General features: G+C 38.2%; 1 protein-coding gene and 1 pseudogene across 1 annotated transcript in view; both read right to left on the reverse strand.

Moving 5' to 3' along the window:
- LOC105756540 (serine/arginine-rich splicing factor 10 pseudogene) overlaps positions 1-6,863 on the reverse strand; it is a 7,855-nt pseudogene extending 992 nt beyond the window's left edge.
- EYS (eyes shut homolog) overlaps positions 1-20,892 on the reverse strand; it is a 1,981,143-nt gene that overhangs the window by 15,767 nt on the left and 1,944,484 nt on the right. Inside the window, 1 exon segment of the mRNA XM_012556965.2 lies at positions 15,747-15,919. Coding sequence (XP_012412419.2) covers positions 15,747-15,919 — 173 coding nt within the window.

The raw sequence follows: 20,892 nt of genomic DNA on the forward strand, positions 1-20,892 counted from the left end.
TTTTTTTTTTTTTTAATATTTTATTGTACTTCAGGTGAAGGCTTACAGAACAGATAGTTTCTCATGTAACAGTAACACACATGCTGTTTTATGATTGATCTTATTTTTAAAATGTTTTTAAAACTCACTTCTTCCAATAGAAATAAAGGCAGTTAGAGTGTTGAAAATGCTTATTAGAGATGTATGGTGAAAATGAAAACAGAGAAAATAATTTTTAATAATTTATTTTGAAATAATTTTAAATTTACAGAAAAGTTGTCATAATAAAAAGAGCTCCCATATCTCTTTTACCCAGATTTTCTAGTTTCCATTTTATTGAATTTCCTACCCCCTGCTCTCAATTTCTTGCTCTCCACACACACACACAAGCTGCAGACATGATGTCCCATCACTTCTAAACATTCTAGTGGATATTTCCCCCAAAGATATTTTCCTATATAGCCAGTATACAAACCTTCAGATGAGGAAATCAACATTGGTGTGACACCACCATCCAATCCACAGACCTGATTCAAATTTCATCAACTATCCCAACAGTATATCTTTTTTCTTTCTGGTTTAGGATCTTATCTAGGAATGTATGTTGCATTTAGTTGTCGTGTTTCTTCAGATTCCTTCAGTCTGGAACAGTTCCTCAGCCTTTCTCTGTCTTCCATATCCTTGACAGTTTCATAGAGGCCTTATTTTCCATAGGATGACCCTCAACTTAGATCCAGCTGATGTTTCCTCCTGAACAGACTCAAGTCATGTAATCTTTGTAGAAATACCACAAAACTGATGCTGTGCTCATCAAGATGTACATAACGTAGAATCATCTCATTACTGGTGATATTCGACTCGATCGTCTGCTCATTGGTGTCTGACAGATTTCTTCACTTTAAATTTACTTTTCCCTTTGTAATAAATTTATATTTTTGTGGAATGGTATTCCAAGATTATATCATATCCTTTCCTCAGCAAACGTCTATCCACCATCAGGATTAACCTCCATGATGACAATAGTCTGAATCAAGCACCTCAACAAAGGTCGCCAAATAATTGATTTTCTAACATTCTTTCTATGTTTACTAGTTGGTATGCTACTAATAAATGTCAGGAAGACCTTTCCTACTCTTCCTTCCTTCCTTTCTTCACTCCTTCCTTCTCTTGTGTCATTTTTAATAGAGAAGACAAGTGATGATCTATTTTCAATAATTTTTTTGGCTACAATGCATAGATAGCTGATACTTTTTACTACTGAACTGTGATTATTTTCTGCATTACACTTCTACAGTTTAAGTAGGGTACTGAAAGTTCTGATGCTTTCGAATGTGACTAAGTACGTCAGCCTCTGGAGGCAGGTATAAGCTACAGATATTTAAATGACGCTGATTTAGTAATATTTATCATCATTAAATTAGCTGCCAAACATTTCCTCTTTTGTTCATTTTGAGGTAGAATTTGGGAAAGGTCCAGGTTTTCCAGTGACTCATATAAAGTTGTTCTAACAGTAAATCATCTTTGGGAGACTTTACTAATCAATGTAGGTTAATTAAGAAGAAAATACCAAAACCTCTCTTCTTGGATAACTGATCTACTCATTTCTGGCCAACAGCTGTGCCTCAGGGCTGGTCAATGTGAGAGGCTATTTCACTTTCATCACTATATCAAAAAGAATTGGTTGACATTCAACATTTCAGGAGGTAGCACATGATCAGGAACCGACAGTACTGAAGGAAGAAGTCCAAGCTGCACTGAAGGCATTGGTGAAAAACAAGGCTCCAGGAATTGACAAATACCAACTGAGATGTTTTTTAACAAACGGATGCAGCACTAGAAGTGCTCACTCATCTATGCCAAGGCATTTGGAAGACAGCGTCCTGGCCCACCGACTGGAAGAGATCCATATTTATGCCTATTCCCAAGAAAGGTGATCCAACCGAACACAGAAATTATCAAACAATATCATTAATATCACATGCAAGTAAAATTTTGCTGACGATCTTTCAAAAGTGGTAGCAGCAGTATATTAACAGGAAACTGCCAGAAATTCAAGCCAGATTCAGAAGAGAGTGTGGAACCAGGGATATCATTGCTGATGTCATATGGATCCTGGTTGAAAGTAGAGAATACCAGAAAGATGTTTACCTGTGTTTTATTGACTATGCAAAGGCATTCGACTGTGTGGATCATAACAAATTATGCATAACATTGTGGAGAATGGGAATTCCAGAATACTTAACTGTGCTTATGCAGAACCTGTACATAGAACAACAGGCAGTTGTTTGAACAGAACAGGGGATACTGTGTGATTTAAAGTCAGGGAAGGTGTGTATCACAGTTTTATCTGTCACCATATCTATTCAATCTATACGCTGAGCAAATAATCCGAGATGCTGGACTATATGAAGAAGAAAGCGGCATCAGGATTGGAGGAAGACCCATTAACAAACTCCTTTATGCAGATGAGACAATCTTGCTTGCTGAAAGTAAGGAGGACTTGAAACACTTATTGATGAAGATCAAAAACCACAGCCTTCAGTATGGATTACACTTCAGCATAAAGAAAACAAAAATCCTCACAACTGGGCCAGTAAACGACATCATGATAAACGGAGAGAAGACTGAAATTGTCAAGGATTTCATTTTATTTGGATCCACAATCAAAAGCCGTGGAAGCAGCAGTTAAGAAATCAAAAGATGCATTGCATTGGGCAAAAGACCTCTTTAAAGTCTTGAAAAACAAAGATGTCACCTTGAAGACTAAGGTGCACCTGACCCAAGCCATGGTATTCTCAATGCCTCACATGCATGTGAAAGTTGGACAATGAATAAGGAAGACTGAAGAAGAATTGAAGCCTTTGAATTGTGGTGTTGGCGAAGAATATTGAACACACCATGGACTGCCAAAAGAATGAACAAATCTGTCCTGGAAGAAGTACAACCAGAATGCTCCTTAGAAGCAAAGATGGCAAGACTACGTCTAACATACATCGGACATGTTATCAGGAGGGACCAGTCCCTGGAGAAGGACATTATGCTTGGTAAAGTAGAGGTTCAGCGAAAAAGAGGAAGATCTTCAATGAGATGGATTGACACAGTGGCTGCAACAGTGGGCTCAAACATAAAAACGATTGTCATGATGGCGCAGGACCTGGCAGTGTTTTGTTCTGTTGTAAATAGGGTCGTTATGAGTTGGAACCAACTTGACGGCACCTAACAACACCACCACTTTCATGACCTTTTTTTTTTATCTAAATAAGAGCCCCCAAAAAATCGCTATATAGCAACTACGCTTATACTGGCACCAGCCCAGGGCAATCTGGTGAAAAAGAAAACATAATGAATGGGCTAATTAGTGGAAACACTTGGATTGCAATGATGCACCATCTGACATTGGAAGTCTATAGGTTTCTAAAACAAGTAATATTTTGAGTAAAGATATTATGTCTCTTTAAAACATTTAAGAATAGGTTACATAAGACATCAGAGGGAGACATTTTTGCACGAGCAAAGTATTGCTTCATGAAGAGCACAGACTGGCATATCAAAGATCAAGGGAAAGATGTAAGCACTTGTAATAGCTTATTGAAAAGGCTGGACTTGGTAGGGAGCAATCAGGAAGTAGCTTGATTGCTGAGTGGAAAATATAAAATCCCTACTTTTCATTTCTTTCCAAACTGTAAGGATCAATCAAATAAATTGAATTCTGTTCCATTCTGTTCTGACACCAGCTGCACACGCAGCACTTCTTCCTCTGACCCTAATCACACAGAGCCAGGTTAGATCTCACGAGCTAAGACACATTCCTCCAGAATGCTAAGTCTGCCCAAGACCTCAGATGCCAGCCATAAGCTTGGGAGTTCCCATAACACCCTCACTTCTGACCAGCTGGCTACAAATTCAGGGAATCCCTTTACCCCTCAGGATGCCAGCCATAGCTCAAGAGTTCCCTGTACTCCCTGCTTCTGATCTTCTGGCTCCCACTACCCTCTCAGGCTTAATAATTCGCTGGAACAAATCACAGAACTCACGGAAAGTGCTACAGTTACGGTTACAGTTTTATTACAGAAAAAAGGATACAAATGAAGAGACAGAGGGTGAGATATAGGAAGGCTCCCATGTCCCAAAAAGGGAAACACTACCCTCCTATGTGCATTGATGTCTTTCACCAACCAGGAAGTCATGGAACTTCCATGTTCAGAGCCTTTATTGGGGCTGCATTACATAGTCATAATTGATTGAATTAACACACCTCCCCTGAGGTTGGACTGATATCCCCTGGTAGTCTTTTTGGCCTGTCCACCACCCCCCCAGTAACTTCATTAGCATAAACCCCCAGGTGTAGAGTGGAAGCCTTATCAAAGACACTTCAATCACCAGAAATTCCGAGGTTTTACTAGGGGTTATGGAAACCCTGGTGGCATAGTGGTTAAGAGCTACAGCTGCTAACCAAAAAGGTTGGCAGTTTGAATGCACTAGGTGCTCCTTGAAAACCATACAGGGCAGTTCTACTCTGTGCTATAGGGTCGCTATGAGTCAGACTCAACAGCAACGGGTTTTATTTTTTTTTATCTCTCAAAAACCAAAGACAAAGACCAAATTCTTTGGGTAAAGTTAATGTAAATGCCACAGTTGCTCTTCAGATATGCTCTGTAGCTTCTTCCATTCTCATTTCTGATGATATCTTGAGCAAATCCCATTACTTTTTGATCATTTTTTAAGTCTCAGTGAAATGTCCTCATTTTCAGGTACTACGAAATCCCATTCGGTCTGAATCCAATCTCTTGGCTAATTCCACCTTTCTCATCTTTTCCACAGCTTAGGTATGATCCAAACTTGGCAGGTTCTAGCAGGGAAGGGGGAGAGTGGTGTGTTACTGGCTTCTGGTATCTTACCCTATGTGTCTCTTCATTTGTATCCTTTGGCTACCAACAAAGAAGGAGCCTTTATGGCCAAGACCCTGATTTGAACTTTTAGCCTCCAGAACTGTGAGAAAATAAATCTCTGTTCTTTAAAGCCACCCACTTATGGTGTTTGTGTTACAGTGGCACTAGCTAAGATAGTATGGAATCATGAATGCCTATTTTTTCGAGTGGTTTACAGTTTATTGTTGTTAGTTGTCATCAAGTTGATGGTGACCCCATGTGTGCAGAGTAGAACTGCTCCATAGCGTTTTCAAGGCTGTGACCTTTCAGAGGCAGGTTGCCAGGATTGTCTTCTGAGGTGCCTCTGGGTGGGTTCAAACCACCAAGGTTTTGGCTAGTAGTTGAGCGCTTTACTGTACCTAATTATTTTAGTGCTGAAATTATCACAGATTTGCCTAGTGGGAGCCCCTTCAAGCTGACAGATTCCTGTGTTCATGTGATAAGCTCCCATAATTTTTTTGAGCACTTTATCTTTTTCTCGTATAACAAAATGTTCCAGGCTCTATCCTATTGGGTCACAATGAGTTGGAACTGATTTGATGTCATTGAGTCTGGGTATTAGAGACCAAGTTCTGGGTGCTAGATATGTTCATTGCTACTCGGTTGTCTTTGCTTTCTTGGCCTTTTAAGCAGACAGAGATATGATATCTATGTAAGTATATACTCATATACATTCACATATAAACATAGAAACACATTCATGTACACATAAATACAGTGCAACTACTTGATAACTAAGTAGTATTTCTAAAAACCCAATATTATACAGTTTTATCTTTTTTAGTTGGATTTGCATTTAAAATATTAGGAGTGTATGCATGCTACTCTAATATACAGTAATAAATATCTATATCTCATTTAAATCAAGTTCCTGAGGTGCTTTATTTACACCTTACATTTAACAAATGCATTTTATGGTAATAATACTTGTGAATATACCAAAGGATTTATGTATAACTCGAGACAATAAAATTGACATTAGTTGTGTGAGGAAAAGGTTGAAAATTTAGAGGCCTTTAGTTTGTGTTGTGAAGAGTGGTGGGAATATATCATAGCACCATGAAGGATATACCTTTGCTTTTAAAGTGCAAATTTTTGTTCCAAACCCGAAGGCTTCCCCCACGCTTTGCCATTTTCAGCACCTCCCTACCTTGGATGCAATAACTGCTTATTTCAGCACACCTACTTAATCACTTTAAATTGAACAAGGTCTCCAGTGAAGAATCTCCAGGACGCTACCAAATCATCCTGTTTCCAGTGGTAGACCTCGAGATTTCTAAAATAAATGAACTCCCACGAGTTCCTCACAATGGACTTGAAGCATACTCTGTTCAATAAGTAAATACATAAATTTCTATCTCCATATCCTATAAATCTGAGATTGCTGTATATTTACCACAGATGTACATCAGCTTTGATCTCAACAAATTACAGATTTAGTACTCTCAATTTTATGCCTTTAATAAAAAACATTTTGACAGTTGGTTAGAGCATGGTGCTAATAACACCAAGATTGCGGGTTCAATCTCCATACAGGCCATCATGGACTTTAAGGAGTCCCTGGGTGGCACAAATGGTTATGTGAAACGTTGACAGTTTGAACTCACTGAGAGGTGCCTCGAAAGACAGGTCTGGCATATGCTTCCAGAAAGTTAACAGCTTTGAAAACCTATGGAGCAGTTCTACTCTGCAAACATGGGGTTGCCATGAGTCAGAATTGACTCAGTGGCAACTAACAACAACAATGTCGTGCTCTACCATCACTACCTTCTGTCCAGTTAGTAGAGAAAAAGAGATAAGGACAATTTAAGACTTTTTATGGCATTTGTTAATCTATTATTTGCCTTTAGTTCTATGGATAAGTGCATACGAACTCACTGTAGCTTCTTGGCTTGTAAATGCTCCTTCTAAAACTTTGTCACAAGAATTAAATGGATAGACAAGAACTTTTTCCATCTTTAATTTTGTGAAGTCTTAAGATTTTACTTCTCCATTTCAACTTTAGTTGTCTGACAAATTTTAGATTAACTAAGTATCTGTTGCTGTCAAGTCGATTCCAACTCATAGCAACCCTATAGAACAGAGTACAACTGCCCCATAGGGTTTCCAAGGCTGTAATCTTTAAGGAGAAGAGAGAAAAGATTACACTGCTTGTCTGTCAGTTTGTCATACTGTGATGGCTTGCATGTTGCTGTGATACTGGAAGCTTTGCCACCTATATTTCAAATACCAGCAGGGTCACCCAGAGTGGACAAGTTTCAGTGGAGCTTCCAGACTAAGATAGACTAGGAAGAAGAAGGACGTGGCAGTCTACTTCTGAAAAAATCGGTCACTGAAAACCTTATGAATAGCAGCAGAACATTGTCTGATAATAGTGCCGGAAAATGAGCCCTTCACATTGGAAGGCACTCAAAATGCGACTGGGGAAGAGCTGCCACCTCAAAGTAGAGTCGACTTTAATGACGTGGATGGAGTCAGACTTTTGGGACCTTCATTTCCTGATATGGTATGATGCAAAATGAGAAGAAACAGCTGCAAACATCCATTAATAATTGAAAAATGGAATGTACGAAGTATGAATCTAGGAAAATTGGAAGTTGTCAAAAATGAAATGGAACGCATAAACATCCATATCCTAGGCATTAGTGAGCTGAAATGAACTGTTATTGGCCATTTTGAATCAGACAATCATACAGTCTACTATGCTGGGAATGAAAAATTTAAGAGGAATGGCATTACATTGTCAAAAAGAACATTTCAAGATTTATCCTGAAGTACAACGTTGTCAGTGATGATAATATCCAAACACCTACAAGGAAGACCAGTTTATAAGACTATTATTCAAATTTATGCACCAATCACTAAAGCCAAAGTCGAAGAAACTGAAGATTTTTACCAACTTCTGCAGTCTGAAATTGATCATATATGCAATCAAGATGCGTTGATAATCACTAGTGATTGGAATGCGAAAGCTGGAAACAAGAAAGATCAGTAGTTGGAACCAACTCGACAGCACCTAACAACAACAATCTTTAGTGAAGTAGACTCCCAAATCTTTCTCCTGTGGGGTAGTTGGTGGGTTCAAACCACTGCCCGGCGGTTAGAAGTCGAGTGCTTAGCCACTGAACTACCAGGGCGCCTTTAACTAAGTATACATCCTGTTATAACAAAAATGGAAGATACACACCCTCTCTTTGCTGGAGGCATGGATTATTGTCACAGACTCTTGGGAGTTGTGTGAGTGAGCAATTGAACCTGTCGGCTAATTGCTAACAGAAGGAATGGTTAAGTAACAATTATTGAAAAAACAGAATCACCCCTTTAGGCAGGCTTTCCTCAGCACCCAGATGTATAATGCTGAACAACTCTATTTAATGGCTTAATTCATTTAGTTATTTGGGTGGATATTTTGATATAAATGATTTCTGGAGACACCTGAGGATGGAGTGTTTCTTCAAAATTAAGTATTTTCTAAAACTACATGATTGTTTTATGATAAGTTAGAGACATCTGGTTGTTCCAGTTATCAGAATTTTCTAGGATATGGTATTCTACTCCATATTTTGTGGAGCAGAACCTAGGGGTTTTAATTGAGCATTTGAACAGATGCCAAGTTAAACTTTTTAATTTTCATAATAAGACATCAACTTTGTCACCTATAAATCTGGAAAGTAAATCATATAGTGCTTCTTTCAATCAATAATGAGAATACCTAGACTGCCACAGGAATCTTAATTAAAAAAATTTTTTTGCTATGCTTTGACTATCAAAAATTTAGCTGACAAAATTGATATCCAGCGGTAATGCTCTAAGAAAAATGTTAAATAATTATTTTTCTAGACAATTGACTAAGTATTACCTCAGTAACATGCCAGATTGTTAGAAGCTACTTCATTAATTCAACTTATGACATAAATATCTTTACAGAACTATAACTTAGTATTGTGCCTGTAGCCTTTTTGGTCTCAATATAAGAAACGGCCATATGCATAATGTCTCTTCATTTTCTATAAAATTGTCCTCAAAGATAACATATTATGCTGTTTGATTTTTTTTTTTTTTGTAAATTGAAGCTTGCTCAGTACATTTTTATTTGAGGTCAGTGCCAAGGCACAGTTTTCTATCTTGGTGTGATGACTGGTATGCTTTGTTTTATTAAGCAATAAGTGAGTAGTAACCTGCTGTATTTTATGCTTTACTTAGACTTCTGGAAAACTCAGAGCAAGTTTTGCATTCAGTTGCATTCTATGTTTTAGGTTAGTTTTGTCGTTCAGTTACCTTTCCCTTCTTTTCTATGTTCTTATCTTTAGGGGTGGGGGAGGCCATATTTTCTCTTTCTACTTCTATCTTGGCTTCTTTTTAAATATATGTATCTTTTAGTGGGAGCTCTTTCATATGCTATTTGGAAGTGGCATAATAAAATCAGCCACTGAGTCGGGCAAATTGAATAGGAAGAACTATGGCCGTTTCTGGAATCTCAAAGACTTATTTTGAGAAGGTTCTGGGAGTCTCTGTTGATCATGTGCACGTGTCATCCAGGTTTTAAACCTCGAATAATCATTTGCTTCACAAATGTTGACCGAGTGTCATCTATATAAAAGGCACACCCTTCAGCTCAGTAAACAAGTCCTGACAATTTTTTAATCCAGTGTTTCTCATATCAGTCTCTTCTTTTTTGTTCTCACAGGTGTTTTATAATAATTCAGACCTTTACCTGGCATACATTTCCTTTTCAGATGAAGGGATTACTCAGATTTGCAAGTCCACCTGTCCATGCTTTGCAGGATTTGCTGAATTGGCTTCACTCTTAGGAAAGCTACCTCCCCATTCCATGTGAGTCTACCCAAATTTTACCCATCTTTTGAAAGCTAGTTCAATTCCATCTCTTCCTAACTTTTAGGTCCTGCTTACCAGAAGCAATGCACTTATTGTGTCATTTATCTGTCAATCAAAGCATTCAATGCCCTGGGATATTTCTTCCTCATATCCTTGAACTGTTTAAATTATATACTTTAATTTTGCTGGGTCTCCATCTAAATGTTACCTCTTTGAAAGGAGACACCTTATCTTATAGTGCTTTGGATCTTTCTATATTGTCTAGTGAATGGTTGCTTAATAAATGCTTTTTAAAATTTAATAATCTGTTATGATTCTGTAGAGAATGAGCATTTTTTAAATAATTTTATTGTGGTAAAACATGTATAACACGAAACTTGCCATCTTAACTATTTTTAAATGTACAATTCAGTGACATTAATTACATTAATCATATTGTGCAATCATTGCCACTATTTCCAAAATGTTTCATCACCCTGAAACAGAAAATTTTAAGCAATAACTCCCCACTTCCACCTCCCCCCAGCTCCTTGTAACCACTAATAACCTTTTCTTAGGCTATGTATTTTCCTATTCTAGATATTTCCTGTAAGTAGGATCATATAATATTTGTCCTTTTGTGTCTGACTTATTTCACTCAGCATAATGTTTTCAAGATTCATCCATGTCATAGCTTGTGTCAGAACTTCATTTCTCTTTATGGCTGAATAATATTCTATTGTACATATGTACCACATTTTGTTTATCCATTCATCTGTCGAGCACTTGAGTGTTTTCCTCTTTTTGGCTATTGTGAATAAGTACTGTCTCTTAAAAAAATACATTGAATTTGGTCATTTTGCCAAGTTTTTGTCTATTATATTGGTCATGATAGTTAGAAATTTTTTTCTACATCTTTTATATATTAAAAAAAAAAAGGCTTTTTAAAATGTTTCTTTGTTGTGTGCCATCAAGTTGATTTCAACTCATAGCGACCCTATAGGACAGAGCAGAACTGCTCCATAGGGTTTCCCAGGCTGTAATATTTATGGCAGCAGATTGCCAGGTCTTTTCTCCCATGGAGACACTGGTTGGTTTGAACTGCCGACCTTTCAGTTAGCAGCTGAGTGCTTAACCATTGCGCTATCAGAAAGTTTAAAATATTTTAACTTAAGAATTTATTTAAAACCAATCAATATTTTTAAAACAAAAATGGTCAACATATCTTATCTACGTGGACACAGCTTACGTTTAACACAAGTATATAATCTGACATTTGTTACTTTCCTTTGCAGGAGGTGGCTAATATTTATGGATTGAAGGTTATGTGTCAGGCGTTGTGCTGGCCTCTTTTGGTTCATTGACCTCTCATCAAAACTTTTATAGGGGTGTGCTAGGAGACTCTTAGGATAATTCTTCCTCTTGACAATTTGCCTTGTGATAGCCCTTGGTCACTAGAAGGGTATGGTTACTGGTAAACTGGGGCTTTTGTATTTCCTCAAGATAACTGATGTAGATGTTAACAGAGGAAGAAAAGAAGTAATGAGATACTCTCCAATCGTTATATCTTTCACTACAGTCATGAGAATTTTAGTTTGTCATTTTGCAATATCTCTATTAAACACTAAAGGAAGTCTTCCTCTCAGAATCCCAAATGAGAAAGGAAAGTGGTTGGATCTCATCACTGTCAACCATCTTGGGTTCAAAGAAGGTGTGCAGATATCCCTCAGGGGAAGTAGGGACCAAATCTGTCCATGGAACTTGATTGTAGGGAACCATTTTTGTCTGCCTTTTTAAAATTGGGGGGATGGGGTGGGGGGGAGACAGGGTATTTATAGCCAAACATATAAAACATTTCAAGGGAGGAAACTTTAGGAATATAGAGCAGAAAATCCAGTATGAGTGCTTTCTGTTTATTAATGTTATCTTGAATAGAAAATGAAAAGGACTTTGTAGTAGAAAAATCTCTCATAGATATCTGTCTTTTAGGGTTTTTAACCTTTCACTCACAGCCTCACAAACAATGTTAATAATTAATTAAGGACTTGACAAGGAGAATGGAATTTCTCTGGACTTTGGACAAAAATCCCAAAACTGAGATTCTTTAATATCCTCATTTCACACCTGAGAAACCTGATGCTCAGGGAAGTTCAGCTATAAAATTTGAGAGGGAGAGAATTTAGTGCACATGTAACCACATTCTCATTAATTATCACGATGGGATTAAAAGTAGGGAAATAAGCAAAGACTAAAGTTCAGCTTTTTTTTTTCCTATGAAGAAAATATGTGTATTAACTTCTGTATTCCCACATGGCCAAAAGCTCCTGAAAATGAACAGCTGAAAGCGGGTGAACATAGTAATGACTCCGTTGTGCTATGGACCCATTTCTCTATTAAGAAAACTAAAAACTTGGCAGAAAATCATCTCATCTGTTGGGATGGCTTGAGGAATTAAACTTTCTCCATGAGTTTGAATTAATTTCAGTGGAAATCAGGAACTGACTGGATCATAAAGTATCCTTGGCATCAGAAAGAACATATAAGTGGTTTGAACATTTTCCCATTTCACTCAAAATGCCAGCATGTGCATGGGTTTCTTTACTTTAGGCAATGAGAAATGAGTGAAAAGAAAATTGTATCATGGGATGGAAAGACTATAAGAAAAATGGAAATATTTTCAAAATTTGCTAGCCTAAAAGTTAAAAACTTACTCATTGAGGATTCAAATTTGACTAAATGTCAAAATGTACAGTAGCTAAAATTTAGTTGTATTAAAACTAAACCGGGGGAAAAAAACAATTCATAAATATATAGAAAACAATAAGTTGAGAGATTTTATGATTCAGGAAAGGTTATATGTATAGCTGGAAGTCATAAATTCTAACAAGAAAGACAGCTATAACATTAGAGAAATGAGAAAATGAGCAAGATTTGAGTGTAAAAGAAGAGAAGCTGGATGTCTATAAAGTCTCACAATTGTCTTTCTCACAAAATATTTCTGAACCGGAAGTCTGATAGAACAGTTTAATGATTACCCTGGATTGTGAAATAGTCTATAGCCCAGTTAAGCTTGTAATTTTTTTCCTTTTAAACTAAGATCAGTAACCCTTGTGAAATATTCGATTCAGATGCTATTCTTGCTGACAACCCTTCTTCATCTTTGAATTTTTAAATTTTTTTCCATTGTGCTTTAGTTGAAAATTTACAGAGCAAATTCGTTTCTCATTAATACACAAATTGTATTGTGACATTGGTTGCCAACCCCACAATGTGTCAACACTCTCCCCTTCTTGACCTCGGATTCCCCACTTCCATTTGTCTGATTTTCCTATCCATTCCTTCCTTCTTGTCTTTGCTTTGGGCTGATGTGCCCATTTAGTCTCACATACATGGTTGAACTACGTGTGTTATTGTTTGTTTTGTAGGCCTGTCTAATCTTTGGCTGAAGGGTGAACTTCAGGAGTGACTTCAGTACTGAGTAAAAAGGGTGTCCGGGGGCCATACTCTCAGGGTTTCTCCGGTCTCGGTCAGACCAGTAAGGCTTTTCTCAGTTTGAGTTTTTAAAGCTGTTTTAGTGTCCTCTGGAATGCCTGGGTGACACAAATGGTTAAATGCTTGGCTACTAGCTGAAAGGTTGGTGGTTCAAATTCACCCAGAGGTGCTTGGAAGAAAGACCCAGAGATCTGCTTCCAAAAGATCACAGCCATAAAAACTCCGTGGAGCAGTTCTACTCTGTACACATGGGGACACTATGAGTTGGAATCAGCTTCATGACAACTGTGTTTTTTTTTCGGTAGGGCCCTCAGGGTTTTTAAAAAAACACACATCTGAGCGTTCCTGGTTCAGACAATGTGATCTTTGTGGATTTTTGCACTTTAGGAAGTAGGCTCAGATATTTTGAATCACTTTTGGTGGTGGCTGTGACCCTAAAACCACTAGATTCAAATGGTCCGCTGATGGTTCACTTACCACAGCACTGCAACTCAGTGGAATTCAAAAGGACTTCGGGTTGGGGGCATAAATGACAAGAAAGTATATCAACCAAGAATGTTTTTAAAATGAGTTTTGTTTCTGTCAGCTATAAGGGTAACAGATGGGTGAAATCAGAATTTCACTACTTACAATACTGGGGTAGAAAATTTCCCCATGCTACTCCTGTCCTTAGAGACATACACATTTTAAAATACAGACGACTGTTTAAAATATGGGGCAAGAATATTTTATTAGCCAGTTTTGCCTGCCATGTTGTTAGTTGCTGTTGAGTTGATTCTGACTCATGGCAATTGAACATACGAATTTCCACTTAAATTATTTTTTTATGTGACTGCTAGATATTATATTTTTATTATAAATATAACCAATGTGATGTAATGGGAAGGTAACTGGGTTGGCAGTATGAAGATTTAAATTCTCGTCCCTGCTCTGCCATAGTTTTATGCCTTGATTTTTACATCTTTCAAATGAGGATTTGAGACTGGAGTGATTTTTAGTGCTCTTTTCAACCCTAATGTTTGATAACTTAATGAAATATAAATATTAATTTTGAAGTTATTTGGTTTTTAACAACTAGATTGTCCACTTATTAGGCTTTCTAAGTCAACTGGAGTATAATAGTTGTTGATAAACATGCTACCTTTAGATGGTCAGAATCTGTGCTATATTTACTTAAGAAATGGCTAATATGAGGGACTGCTAAGATGTAGAAATAAAGTGTTTTGAACTTGATAATGGTCTGGTTGTGCTTATGTTTATTAACTAATTATTAAGCACCTACTAATAATTGGAGTGGGAATTAGAAGACTTGATTCTGAGATTTTTGGCACATCATTTAATCTCTCTTAGCATTAGTTTCCTCATTTATAAATTGATATCGTTGGACTAGGGAATGATTTGTAATGTTCTATACAGTTCTATGATTCTACACCCCTGAAACCCCTTACACCAATGACAGTGAGTACTAGGTAGGGAAAACGTGGACATATATGGAAAAAATGCCCAAGAATTTAGAGAACTTTTCTATTATCTTTGGTAGGGTCCATTTGGCCATGAATGAATGTATGTGCCTGCATTTTAAATAGGTCAGTTTTTACATATTGATCATCGTTATATATACATGATTCAAAAATGATTTACACTTCTATAGTTTTTTTTAAAGTTTACAAAGGGAATTCAAATACATGACCTCATTTGGTCCTCCTAGCGTCACTGGGGTTAGCTGAGGGGTAGTCCATGATGAGTTTGTGCTATTTGGCTGCAGGAGAGCAGTAGGGAATGACATTGGTCCATCACTGTCTAGGAGGGAGGGAGTGGGACTGCTCTGTTACACTCCGCTCTCCCTACCCTACCTTGTGATATGGAGGAAACCCAGCGTTTTTTTACAAACCAGGGATTAAAGGGGAGATGCCTTAGCTCTAAGTGTATTCCTAGCACTAGCTACAGCCCAGGTGGGGGGCACTCAAGAGATTGCTGGGCTTTATCAGAGGCATTACTGTAATGTGAACAGTGGTAAGGACCTTAGCAATCATAAAGGAACAGGGAAGAACAGTGAAGCAGATGAGACATAGAAAATTGAAAACTTTGTATTATCCCTACTGACTTGGGTTATTTCACGTCTCAAATTTCTCCCATTCTCTTCTGGAACTGACATAGCTGCCTGGTGATACTCCTGATAGTTTTGAGTAAGATGGAAGTTCCAGAGAGACAAACTTAAAAATAGAGACTTGTTCTGGAACTCAGTTTTTAACATAAACTCACTGGATTCAACTGTATTTATCACAAAACATCTAAAAGAACTACATTAAATGAGCAGAGTTATTTAGAGTTAATAGATTAAAACAATTCTAAAAAATAAGCTGCATTTTTGTACCACTGAATTTTGAGTACTGTCTTATTTGTAAAATAAAACGTCAAATATATCAGGGAAAGAAGATAGTGGACTTTACTACTATTACATATCTTTTGTTTTCCAGAAGGGAAACTAAGTTAAATTGTTGGACAGCAAAATGAGTTGAAACTCGGCCTCACCTTGTTCACAGTAGATTCCAGTAGTTCCTAGAGGACAGTAGCAGGTGTATCCATCAGGCGATGAAGCACAGGTTGCTCCTTTGCTACACTGGTGTGGAGGGTCGTGCTCAGGATCACAGGTGGAAACAGTCTCTGTGCAGAATGCTCCTTTCCACCCAGTGGGACAGTCACAGCTGTAGGTTGAGAAAGCAGACAGCATGATTTGAGCATTAGAGCAGAGATGGATATACACTTGTGTATCATCATGATAAGGAACCTTGGTGGTGCAAATGCTTAAGTGCTCAGCTGCTAATCAAAAGGTTGGTGATTCAGACCTACCTAGTGGCTCCACATGAGAAAGACCTGGCAATCTGCCTCCCTAAAAATTACAGCCAGGAAAATCCTATGGGGTAGTTCTACTCTGTACCATATGGGGTTACTATGAGTCCAAAATGACTTGACGGCACACAACAACATCACCATGATATTAACTTAGCAGTTTGGCCTGAGGTTCCAAGATATAAAAGATTTTGCATACCAAAGTTAGCTGTGATTCAAGCTGCCAAGATGCACATTTTTAAAGGGAAGTGCTAATGACTGGTTGTGGAATTACTGGACCCCTTACTCATGGATTATTCCTCAGCCATACCAAGGATTTTAAAAGTTGAGAGAGTGGAGATTGTAAGAAAATTTTATGACAGAATCATTTCTTTGTTCATCGTTAGCCTTTCCCTCACCTCCATACCATCATGGACGGGGAAGGTTGTGCACAGAGTTGCCACATCCTGACCTCAAGTCTAAAGAAAAGGGGTTGTGCAGGACCGCTAGGAGAGCTTGTTATGTGTTCCGTAACATTGGGGGACACACAGGCCTAGCTCCTAGGGCTGCAGAAGGAACCACAAACCCTTCCAGAAGTGAGTCAAATGTATGTGAATTCAAAGGATGAGATGTGGCACGCTTAGTTAGGAATGTCAGCTTGGGAGCGTATAAAAATGGATCTCGTCAAGAGGGTGTCCTGCTAGGTGAGGAGACCTCAGCAGTAAGAGGTAGTCAGTGTATGATGGAGGCAGAAGCTGCGAGGTATTGGAGAACATCCAGTTGGAGCAAAGACCCTGTCTGCATTTAGACAGTGATGTTGGGAGGGGCCTAGTAGAGGAGGTTCTCTGATAGAAAAAAGCAGAACACTCAGTTGAACTTAAATATTAGATAAATAACAAATTGTTTTTCAGTATGTCTTGTGCAATACTTAAATTTCAGATAAGTAATACTTGAGACATACTTACACTAAAAATCGTTTGCTGTTTATCTGAAATTTGACTTTAATTGGCCATCATGTATTTTTGTTTTCTTTCTAAATCTGGCAATCCTACACTAAAGGGCACATGAGAGAAAAATTAGCTTTACACCCTGCCAAACCTAGAGAACACCAAACCACCTGACAATAGTGCTAGTCAAGGAAGCACATTCCAGGGTGAGGGTTGGGGCACAAAGTCAGAAACCTCTAAGTTGTGGAAAGACAAATGCAGCAGAACACACCTGTTCCCAGAAGGCCCGGGCTGGGTCAGGGCAACAGTCTTGAAGAGTGAAACATTGATGTTTTGTTGTTGTTTAGGTGCCACTGAGTTGGTTCCAACTCATAGCGACCCTATACACAACAGAACGAAACATTGCCTGGTTCTACGCCATCCTCACTATTGTTGTTATGCTTGAGCCCATTGTTGTAGCCACCACTCTGTCCATCCATCTCCTTGAGCATTTTCCTCTTTTTCGCTGACCTTCTGTCTTACCAAGTATGATGTCTTTCTCCAGGGACTGGTCCTTCCTGATAACATGTCCAAAGTATGTGAGATGAAGTCTCATCATTCTTGCTTCTAAGCAGCATTCTGGCTGTGCTTCTTCCAAGACAGATTCGTTCGTTCTTTTGGCAATCCATGGTATATTTAATAGTCTTTGCCAACACTGTAATACAAAGGCTACAATTCTTCTTTGGTCTTTCTTATTCATTGCCCAGCTTTCCCATGCAAGCGAGGCGATTGAAAACACTATGGCTTGGGTCAGGCGCACCTTAGTCCTCAAAGTGACATCCTTGCTTTGTAACACTTTAAAGATGTCTTTTGCAGAAGATTTGCCCAGTGCAATGCATCGTTTGATTTTTTGACTGCTGCTTCCATGGGGGTTAATTGTGGATCCAAGTAAAATGAAATCCTTGACAACTTCAATATTTTCTTTGTTTATCATGATGTTGCTTACTGGTCCATTTGTGAGGATTTTTGTTCTCTTTATGTTGAGGTGTAATCCATACTGAAGGCTGTGGTCTTTGATCTTCATCAGTAAGTGCTTCAAATCCTCTTCACTTTCATCAAGGAAGGTTGTCTCATCTGCATATCAAAGGCTGTTAATGAGTCTTCCTCCAATCCTGATGCCATGATCTTCTTCACATCGTCCAGCTTCTCGGATTGTTTGCTTAGCATACAGATTGAATAAGAATGGTGACAGGATACAACCCTAACGCACAACTTTCCTGAATTTAAACCATGCAGTATCTCCTTGTTCTGCTCAAATGACTTCCTTTTGGTCTAAGTACAGGTTCCTCATAAGCACAAGTAAGTGTTCTGAAATTCCCATTCTTCACAATGTTTTCCATAATTTGTTATGATCCACATAGTCGAATGCCTTTGCATAGTCAATAAAACACAGGTAAACATCTTTCTGGTATTCTCTGCTTTCAACTAGAATCCATCTGATATCAACAATGATATCCTTCATTCCACATCCTTTTCTGAATCCAGCTTGAATCTCTGGCAATTCCCTGTCTATGTACTTCTGCTACCACTTTTGAATGATTTTCAGCAAAATTTTACTTGTGTGTGATATTAATGATATTGTTCGATAATTTCCGCATTCGATTGGATCACCTTTCTTTGGAATGGGCACAAATATGGATCTCTTCCAGTCAGTTAGCAAGGTAGCTGTCTTTCAAATTTCTTGGCATAGACGAATGAGCACTTCCAGCGCTGCATCTGTTTGTCAAAAGGTCTCAACTGGTATTCCTTCAATTCCTGGAGCCTTGTTTTTTGCCAATGTCTTCAGTTCAGCTTGGGCTTCTTCCTTCAGTACTATTGGTTCTTGATCATGTGCTACCTCCTGAAATGACTGAACGTCGACCAATTCTTTTTGGTAGAGTGACTTTGCGTATTCCTTCCATCTCTTTTTGAAGCTTCCTGTGTCATTCAGTATTTTGCCCGTAGAATCCTTCACTATTGCAACTTGAGGTTGAATTTTTTCTTCAGTTCTTTCAGCCTGAGAAATGCCTATCATGTTCTTCCCTTTTGGTTTTCTAACTCCAGGTCTTTGCCCTTTGAAATCTTCTGTTCAGCACTTTTACTTCATCATTTCTTCCTTCTGCTATAGCTACTCAATGTTCAAGAGCAAGTTTCAAAGTCTCTTCTGACATCCATTTTGGTCTTTTTTTTCTTTCCTGTTTTTTTAATGACTTTTTGCTTTTTTTAAAAAAAAATTTTTTATTGTACTTTAGATGAAGGTTTACAGAACAAATAGTTTCTCATTAAATAGTCAGTACACATATTGTTTTATGACATTGGTTAACAACCCCAAGACAGTCAACACTCTCCCTTCTCCACCTTGAGGACTTTTTTTTTGGTGAAAATGTACATAACCAAAGTTACACCATTTTGGAAGTTTCTGCATGTACAATACAGTGACATCGATTACATTCTTCCAGTTGTGCTGCTATTCTCACTATCCTTTCCCAAATTATTCCATCACCATTATCTTCAATTCACTGTCCCCTAGGCTTCGCATCAAACCTTTTGAGTTGCTGTTGTCAATTTAATCTCACATAGATAATTCTTTTTTTTTTTGTACCTTAGATGAAGGTTTGCAGAACAAATAGTTTCTCATTAAACAATTAGTACATATATTGCCCTATAACAATGGTTAACAACCCCATGACATGTCAACACAGTCCCTTCTCACCCTTGGGTTCCCTATCACCAGCTTTCCTGTCCCCTGCTGCCTTCTAGTCCTTGTCCCTGGACTGCTGTACCTCATTAGTCCTGTTTTGTGTTATGAGGCTGTCAAATCCCTGGCTGAACAGTGAACTTCGGGAGGGGCTTCATCACTAAGCTAAAACGGTGCCCGGGGGCCATACTCTCGGGGTTTCTCGAGTCTGTCAGGCCAGTAAAGCGGATCTTTTTTTTTTTGTGAGTTAGAATTCTGTTCTACATCCTTTTCCAGCTCTGTCCAGGACCCTCTATTGTGATCCCGGCCAGAGCAGACAGTGGTGGTAGCCAGGCACCATCTAGCTGTACTGGACTCAGTCCGGTGGAGGTCGCGGTAGCTGTGGTCCATTTGTCCTTTGGACTAATCTTTTCCTTGTATCTTGTTTTCTTCATTCTCCCTTGCTCTGAAGGGGTGAGACCAGTGGAGTATCTTAGATGGCTGCTCATAGGCTTTTAAGACCCCAGACACTACTCACCAAGGTAGAATGTAGAACATTGACTTTATAAACTGTGTTATGCCAATTGAGCTAGATGTTCCTCAAGACCATGGTCTCCACAGCCCTCCGCCCAGCAATTGGGTCCCTCAGGAAGTTTGGAAGTGTCTATGGAGTTTCCATGACCCTTCCTTGTACAAGTTGTGCTGGCTTCCCTAGTAATGTGTACTGTCTTACCCTTCTCCAAAGTTATCACTTATCTATTTAGTTCCCCCCAACTCCTCCCATCCCTTGTAACCAACAAAGATTGTTTCTTTTTGTGTGTAAACTTTTACATGAGTTATGCAGTAGAGATCTCATACAATATTTGTCCTTTTGTGATTGACTTATATCACTCAGCATAATGTCCTCCAGTTTTGTTCCTCTTACTCTCCTGTGCTGAGTACCTTTTGTTTCTGGATTTTTTTTTCATTACTTTTGTTTTTGTAGGTTTCGTTTTTACTGAGACTTTATGTTTTCCTTGTTTATTTTGAAGAGTAGGTTTGTTAACTTTCTTTGCGGTTACCATGAAATTTACCCTTATCTTCCTAGATTTGAACCAGTCTATTATTACTTGGTATCTACACCGTTTATTTCCTCTCTTATTGTTCTGATGCTGTTGTCATTTACAGATTAACCTCTCTGGTTCCCTTTTGTAATTCTTTTGGTTTT

The sequence above is a fragment of the Trichechus manatus genome, unplaced genomic scaffold (genome assembly GCF_000243295.1).
Source record: "Trichechus manatus latirostris isolate Lorelei unplaced genomic scaffold, TriManLat1.0 scaffold00083, whole genome shotgun sequence".
Classification (NCBI taxonomy): domain Eukaryota; kingdom Metazoa; phylum Chordata; class Mammalia; order Sirenia; family Trichechidae; genus Trichechus; species Trichechus manatus.